The sequence below is a fragment of the Primulina huaijiensis genome, chromosome 13 (genome assembly GCF_012295235.1).
Source record: "Primulina huaijiensis isolate GDHJ02 chromosome 13, ASM1229523v2, whole genome shotgun sequence".
NCBI classification, from domain to species: domain Eukaryota; kingdom Viridiplantae; phylum Streptophyta; class Magnoliopsida; order Lamiales; family Gesneriaceae; genus Primulina; species Primulina huaijiensis.
The window spans coordinates 15,633,099-15,642,136 of record NC_133318.1 but is presented as its reverse complement, the minus strand read 5'-3'; the positions used below and the strand labels follow the sequence as shown (position 1 = coordinate 15,642,136).

Here is a 9,038-nt window from a genome sequence, read left to right as displayed (position 1 = left end):
GCAAAGATAAACTGAAAGATTTAGGGATTTAAATTATTTAACATGTGAAACTTTTGATCTTGTAACAGATGGGACAAATGTCACACTGTTGATAAGAATTTTTTTGAAAAAAAAATATATAGTTAGTACATTTTATGATTTTTTTTTAAAAAAAAAGCGAGTAATTAAGTCACTCATAATGGTTAATAAACAAATTTAAATTAATTATTAAAGAAACTACTAAATGGTAAGATCAATAAGATTGACAGAACTTTCTATCAGTTCGGTTCTGAGGCTAACTATTTGTTTAACACTCAAAGACTAACTCACAACATTAGAGCTTTGTGATTCAGTATTCCCCCTAGATTCATGCATATATGATAAATCAATAAGTCATAACATATTTCTAAAATATGAAAACTTATTCTCTAATATTAATTTGGTGAAAATATCCGCTGCTTGTTGTTCAGTTGAGATTTATTCCAAATTTAATATCCTTCTTCAATACATGATGTGATGACGAATGTGAATATGCTTAGCCCGAGAGTGCAAAATTGGATTGTATGTGATGACCATTGCACTTGTACAGTCGCAGAAAATTGGTGACTCCTTGACACCAATTCCATAATCTTTCAATTGTTGTTGAGTCCACAACAGTTGAGCACTACAACTCCCAGCAGCTAGTTATTCAGCTGCTGCAGTAGATGTGCCAATTGATGTTTGCTTCTTACTGAACCAAGAAATCATTCGGTCTCCAAGAAAATAAAATGATCCGATTGTACTCTTTCTATAAAACCTACAGTGTGCATAGTTTGCATCAGAATATCCAACTAGATTAATCCAAAATTTTGAGTTCCTTTTAGAGATTTAAGAATTCTTTTTGCGGCTGAGTAATGAAATTGTTTAGGATCAGACTAAAAACATGCACACATACAAACTGCAAACATGATATCATGTCGACTGACAGTTAAATAGAATAGTGAACATATCAAACCTAGATACAATGTTACCTTGAATGATATTTCTCCTTCCTCTTCATCAAGCTTAGCTGATGAGCTCATGAGGGTTGCTGCTGTTGAACACGACTGCATTTTGAAATTTTTAAGTGGTTCTTTGGTGTACATTGTCTGACTGACAAAGATTCCAATATCAAACTGATTAACTTGCAGTCCTAGAAAGAAGTTCAGTTCACCTATCACGCTCATCTCGAACTTATCCTGCATTAGTTTAGCAAATTTCTCCTAGAGATTTGAGTTAGTGGATTTAAATATGATATCATGAACATAAATGTGAACTAACAAAGTATGATCATTTTTAATAAATGTGAATAAAGTCTTATTCAATGAGCCTATCATAAAAGCATGATCAAGTAAGAATTGTGAAAGAGTGTCATACCTGACACGTAGTGCTTGTTTTAATACATACAAGACTTTATTTAATTTAAACACATGATCAAGTAAAACATGATTAATAAAACCTGGAGGTTGTTCCATTTATACTTCCTCCAGCTAAATTCCATTAAGGAAGACACTCTTCACATCCATCTAAAATACTTTAAATTTTTTATGAGAAACATAAGCAAGAAAGATTCGAATAACCTCTAATCTGGCCACTGGAGCAAATGTCTCGTCTTAATAAATCCATCTTCTTGTCTGAAACCTTGTTTAATGGGTCTACCTTTGTTCCTGATTACAATATCATTTTCATCAAGTTTGTTTCTGTAAACCTACCGGGTTCCAATTGCTGTCTGACGAGACTGTCTGGGTACCCAGTACAAAACCTTGTTCTTGTGGAACTTATTTAACTCATCCTATATAGCTTCAATTCAATTATTATCTTATAAGTTTCATCAATTTTCTTAGGTTCTATCTGTGAAATAAAAGCAGCATGCAATAATTCATTAATAATTTGTTGTCTAGTTTTGAGAGGTGCGGAAGTGTTACCGATCAACAATGAAGGTGGACGAGTCTTACTCCATTTATAATTTTGGTCCAAGTGGATTATTGTCGCTACTGAATGGAATAGAATCCAGTTAGATTCTTCTCATTCCGGTTCCATTCAGCTAGGTTCTAAATGGTTTGATTATCATCATCTTGGATAACAACAGTCTGGTTCACATCCGCTTGGTTTAGATTAGTTTTGGTCGTCAGTTCTTCATTCCTTTGTATATCTGATTGATCTGAGATTTCTGGTTCAGGTGACTAATGAATCCTCTTATTTACATTGATTTCTTCTTCGTTGTCAAATGTCATATCAATAAATTTCATATAATTGCTAAAATAATCTAGATTAGTTTTATCATTGATAAACTTAGTTTCATCAAAAACCACACGAACAATTTCTTGAACATTTTAAGTATTTTTATTGAATACGCGGAAAACCTTATTGACAGCTGAATAGCCAAGAAATATTTCAACATCATATTTAACATCAAAAGCAGAAAGATGAGTTTTTCCAATATTATGAATGTAACATTTACAGCCAAAAGCGTGACAATATGGTAAGTTAGACTTACTCTCATTTCATATCCATATGGTGTTTTACCAGCTCTTTTTTTTATCATAGATTTGTTCTGTGTATAACATGTATTGATTGTTTCTGTCTAAAATATTTGTGACACACTAGAATCAGCAATCATCGTCCATACAGCTTTTTTCAGAGTCTTGTTCTTTCTTTCAGCAACTCTATTATGTTGATGTGTTTTTGCTACAAAGTATTCATGCTGAATTCCTTGATCTGATATGTACTAATCCAAATATTTGTAATGAACTCAGTACCTCGATCACTACTGATCTTGATTACTGAGGTTGATTTCTCATTTTGAACACCCTTAAGAAATTTAATCAGTTGGGTACCAGTATGATTTTTACCACTAAGAAATATCACCCAAGTAAATCGAGAGAAATCATCAATAATCACAAGTGTATATCTCATTCATCCCAAACTGATTACATCTATTGGCCCAAACAAGTCCATATGCATCAGTTCTAAGCATGTATTAGTCAGTTTACTACTTTTATTCTTTAAAAATTGATCGAATCTGCTACCTAACTAACTTGGTGAGCAAACATAATTTTTAACAAATTCAATGCTAGGTAACCAATCAGTAAGGTTCAATTTACGCAGACTATAAATGGATCTGAAATTGAGATGATTAAGTCTTTTATGTCAAAGCCACTATTTATCATCATTAATAGCAGCAAAACAGGCCGATAAGACTAAATAATTACTATTCCAATCACTTTTGTAAGTGTTACCGTTACTAATTTTAGTTAATAATATTTGATTATTAGCATCCTTGATTAAGCAATTGTTTTAACGAAATTCAACTAAATAGCTATTATCACAGAGTTGATTAATACCAATCAAATTATAGCACAAATTTTCAACCAATAAATTATCATTAATTTTCACATTTTCATGGGCAATCTTACCCTTACCCATGGTCTTATCCTTAGTATTTTCTCCAAAAGTGATGTTGGGTCCTTCATAGTTGATTAAGTTAGATAGCAGTTTGTCTTGACTAGTCATGTGCTTTTAATATCTACTGTCCAGGTACCAAACTGAATTTTTTTAGTTCATCTCTTTCATTGTTCTGCATACACAAATTAAATCAACTGGTACCCATTACTATTTGGGTCCAAACGGGTTTAGGCCCTTGGGAACCCACACTTAGATCAGTTTTATAACTTGGACTCGTAGTTTGTTCTGAAAGGCTTGTGCATAAACATGTGTGTGCAATGCTTGGTGTGTGTGTAAATGGAATGCTGTTCAATCTTTATGTTCCTTGTAACTCTTTGGAACAGGCTTGCAGTTGTAGTATTGATAAGGTTTAGCCATTTTTGAGTTGTGTCTTGCCTGACTGAATCTGTGATCATACAAGTTGGGCTTGAAAAATGAAGTCTCTGATGTATACCCAATACCAAACTTTTTGTCTTTCTTCATTAGTTCGATAGGTTTCTCAACTTGATCAGTTGGCTTCTGATGTTTGTTTATCGTACTGGACTTTACAAATTGAATGTACTTCCTTTTGCACATGTTCAGTTTCAATTGGGTACTACATTAAGTAGGATTGCTATCATTATCGCTGAAGCCGTGACTAGTTTTGTCTCCTGAGTGCTTCTGCAGCTCTTGCATTTTTTCAAGATGGGTTAAGCATGCATGAGTGAAAGTAGTACTGAGATGGATGACCTCCTGAGAAGATCTCATGCGTCAAACATTTGACATTGCGCAGCTTGGTCTGGTTGGCTAAGTGCGCCGTAAAAGAGTGACACTAGATCTTAACGGGTAATACTGTATCTGCTGGGGACAAAGCTGACGGTAGGGAAATGGTAAGACTGATCTTTAAGGGATATTAGATAGCACCGCAGATAGACACGCACCTCCTTGGACTAATGGACCTAACAACCCGACCCATTAGCACACAAGTAGGTGCACTCTGCACTGCCACAAGCTGCTGACGTTGCGTCGCTTGATCTGGTTGACTAAGTGGGCCGTAAAAGAGTGACATTTGATATTAATAGGTAATACTGTCTCTTCTGGAGACAAGGCCGACAGTAGGGAAATGGTTAGGTTAATCTCTAAGAAATATGAGACAGCACCAACAGATAGACACGCACCTCCCTGGACCCATGAGCCTAGCAGCCCGACCCATTACCACCCAAGTAAGTGCACTCTCTGCTGCCACAAGTATAAGAAAATAAAGTTACGCCTTAGCTAATAGCTATAGCTTTAGACTTAATTGTAAGCGCTGGATCCGAACACAAGATTTACTAACGACCTATTCCAAATGTTAATTAGTTAAGTTAGTTTCTTATTTTCAGAAATAAGCTGCTGATGCTCATTCAGTATTATTTCATTATCAGTTTTTATCTTTTCAATTTTTGCCTTAAGAACTAATACTTCACCTGACTGTCCCACTTAGGCTCAACGTCATTGTCAGTTTGTCTTACTTGCTTTGTTTTCACTTCCTCAAATGATTGAGAAAGTCTCTTGAACTCTATTACCATGTCATTGAGTGCATTGATGAGATCATTTTGTATAAAATCATTTGAGCTAAAGTCAAATACCTCATCACCTATAGATTCAAGCTCAGCATTAGCCATGAGGCACTGTACCATCTCTTCATCACTTTCACCGATGGAGCAGTATGACTCTGATGAGTCAATCTCATAATCAACTCACTTGGCTTTGCTATCTTCAACAATAATTTTTCTGATTTCCTTTCTTTTTGAATGACCTCTTGTCATCCTTGGACTTTTTCTTCTTGTCATGAAGTCGACCTTCTTTGTTAGTTGGCCTACTCACATCCTTCTTTGGCTTGAGATAGTAGGCTATGAAATGTCTGTCTTTCCTACAGTTGAAACATGTGTTGTCCTCAATGAATTGCGTCTGATTAGGCTTTGAAAGTTACCCTGATTCTTTCTTAAGAACTTCCAAAATTTCTTTACAAATAATGACATTGCATCACTGAATTGCTCAACTAAATTCTCTTTTGAGGCACTTTGTTCTGCAGTTGCGGCAACCAGAGCCTTTATCTGTTTTATTGAGGATTCACCATCAGTTCTTGTTTCCAATTCGAATTCATATGATTTGAGATCTGCAAACAGATCGTGGAGTTCAAGCTTGTTAAGGTCTTTTGAATCTCGCATAGCTATTTTTTGCTCACTATCCTCATTGATCCGTCTATGATGACATACTACATATCATCGTCTTGAGCAGTTACATGGGTCTACATCCTGATCTCTCAGTCATAAAAATCTTCTTTAGAGAACATTGAGATTTTGCTGAATGATTCCATGTAGAATATTGTGTTCAAAGACAAGAATAAACTGCTCTGATACCATTTGTTATGATCAAAAATAGATTTAGAGGGGGGTGGTGAATACATTATCTCAAAAAATTTTCGGTTGGGTTATTGAAAATGGTTGAACAAATGACTTATCAAGAAAATCAGTTGGGTTTGCTGATAAGCAGAAAGGTAGGTAGACTGAAAAATAAATAAGCACAATATTGTTTTTAGATGTTCGAAAATTTCAAAACTTCTACGTCACCTCTTCTTCTTCATGGAACGTTTGCACTAAAAGATTTTGGTAATTGCAAAAAATTTGAAATTACCTACTCAGTAGGACTTAACACTGCCTAACTGAAACTCTTAATAAAATTTCAATCTAAACACTTTGAGCAATAATAATTCTTACTCTCAATTACATATAGTTCACATAAACACTTTGAGCAGTAAGAATTCCTACTCTCAATTACACAGATTTTACAGAGAAATTTTAAACACAAATTTGATCCTCAAAATGATCGGATAATTATTTATCATCGTGTGCTGGCCATTTCAGTTTGGCTCACAGAAAGCTTTTTCAGAGAAGATCAGTTTTTTTTTTGATAATCCAGATATATATGGTTTAGCTGTGTAACCTTCAGAGATTGTTCAATTGATCTATCTATATATAGTTTAATCTACAACAGTAATCTTTTCAAAATATATCTGTTTCCAAATACAGATGTCGTTGTTGTCATGTCATCGTCCTTTATGACATGTTCTGGTAGTGCGTCGAAGCCTGACATTTTTTTAAGGTTTAGTTACTGTTAGTACGAAAAGTTTTATCTGCCATTTCAGTTGGACTATGATCTTTAATCAGTGGTTACATTGATTCTTCAGGGAATGTATAGATTTTGATTGACTGATCGACTAAATAGACTAACAATTGGGCTTTATCAGTCAACCTTGAATCAGTTTGACTATCAGTATTCTTATTATGTTTTAGCTATATGGCTTTGTAATCAGTTAGGCTTCTTAGGAAACTTTTTCTTATGAAAATTAAGTTTTCAATTCAGTTCGATTAGGTTCTGTAATTATCCATTGGATCAACAACTTTATTCAATCACCAAAACTTAAAATGTTCCAACAGAGCCAATGTCCATAACTTTTGAACTCTAAAAATGTTTTTAATAGTTTTTCAAACACATATTTATTCTTAAAAAAACTTTTAAAATATTTTATAAATTTTTGTAAAAAAAAAATCTATAAAAATGTTTTATCAAACTTGTCCAAACGGAACCTTAAAAAAAATTCTGTTACATTTGAGATATTTTTGTTTTAACTTTAGTTTGAACCCACAATTTTCTCTTGTTTGAGAGGATTATATCAATATATCATTAGCTATAATGACATTTACTAACATTTACGATGACTAAGTTCTCATTTTCATTGCATAGATATTTAATTTAACTAGTAATAAAATATATTAAAGTTATTTTCAACTGTTAGCTGAAATTATTTAATAAGATGAAAATAATTTCAATAATAGACATCATGCATTCATTCGAACATACATATAAAACAATTGCCAAAAAGTAAAATATTTCAGGGTCATATCTATCAACATAGATTATTTTATAATCTATTATTCTATCCCTTTCTTGTACGCTCACAACACAAATTTACCGATTAAAAACAAATATGCCCCTTTTCTCGCCATTCATAGTTGAATTTTCACCACGATATCATGTGCAAATTCTAGACCTGAAAATTCTAGTTGAATAATCAATCCTCTTTGAATCAATTTAAGCAGATTTATTCCCGGAAAAAGAGGGCACTGATGCTTTTTCTCCTTTTCAAATCATACCATGCAGGCTGATTCTGTTAACCCAAAAAGGAAAAAAATGAATATTTTGCAAAATAACTCTTTGCCTTTGCAAGGAATAAAAATATTCAACGTTGAATACCTGTTAAAAGTTCACAATATTATTAAAGGGAAAAACCAAGACAACGTGCGGGGACTGTTAACTGGGTGGTTTCACGAGCTGAAGTTGCTATAAATAGGACAGTATTTCTATGTATTAGCACACAAAACATTGCCACATTTCTATAAGATCAAACATATACACACAACTAGTTAGCATAAATTTCATATATCTTCCGATGGCGATCGAACGAGTTATAATCTTGGCGCTAATCGCCACTAGTTTAATCTCTGTGGCGTCTGCTATCGCTGGAACTGCATCTTACTACACTGTTTATGTTCGTAAGTACCTTTTTCTTAGCTCAGTTTCTTTAATTTCTGCTTCGGAGTTAAAGAGGTTATAGGGTTGTCTTATATATTGCTCTTATGAAAATTTGCGTACAAGTTGTGAAAATAACAAAGCCTTAACCCCAACTCAATAAATTTTCTAGAAGTTTCAAAATTTTAACGTGGGGTATATATATATATATATATATTGCATATTTAAAGATACGCTATTCTTGGTTGATGTTAGGGTTCAACTGCATATCATCATAATTGTTCGAGCTTTTTATATAATCATAAACTCGCTACTCTTTGTAAATGGTTGCAGCATCTGCATGCTATGGATATCAGGACCAGGGGGTACTGGTAGCAGCTGCTAATAGAGCCCTTTACAACAATGGTGCCGCATGTGGAAAATTCTATAACGTCCGATGCACCGGTCGCACCAACCTAGGTGTACTACAGCCATGCAAGGACGGTGTAGTCCGGGTTAAAATCGTCGATCTTTGCCCGGGATGCGTCGATAATCAGCTTGACCTTTCTCAAGAAGCTTTCTCTACTATCGCAGACCTTAACGCCGGAAAGATCCTAATCGATTATACCCCGTGAGCTGCTAATTTAATATTATACTAATATAGTTATAATCATCATTGAATTTCTTTGTCTTTATTTTAATTTGATCAGAGTTTATTTTTTTATTGATGATATTCGTTTTGTATTAAATTGCAGGTCATAATATGGAAGTTTCAAGAGAGAACAAATATATATGTCCGAACGTTGAATAAATGACCGAATTGAAGATAGAAATTAGTACTGTCTTCTCCTTGTAATACTTTCTTCATAAATAAAACAATCACATTCGCTTGTTTATGTGTCCAAATTTAAGCCTACCTTTGGTACCAAATTATTTAAATGATTTCAAGAGAAACAAATTCGACAAATAAGAATGTGATTGTGGATTTCGAAAATATATATTTCGAAAACACACACACATATATATTTACAGAAATTTTAGGACAATTATCATGAAGTCAAGATGAA

The 9,038-nt window shown here is 33.6% G+C and overlaps 1 protein-coding gene across 1 annotated transcript; it reads left to right on the top strand.

Annotated features, from left to right (window-relative positions):
- Positions 1–7,747: 7,747 nt before the first annotated feature.
- LOC140991762 (EG45-like domain containing protein) lies at positions 7,748–8,865 on the top strand. The gene is made up of 3 exons (XM_073461911.1): positions 7,748–8,015; positions 8,326–8,602; positions 8,727–8,865. The coding sequence occupies exons 1-3, from the start codon at positions 7,913–7,915 to the stop codon at positions 8,731–8,733; spliced, it is 387 nt and encodes a 128-aa protein (XP_073318012.1). The 5' UTR covers positions 7,748–7,912; the 3' UTR covers positions 8,734–8,865.
- The last annotated feature ends 173 nt before the right edge of the window (positions 8,866–9,038 follow it).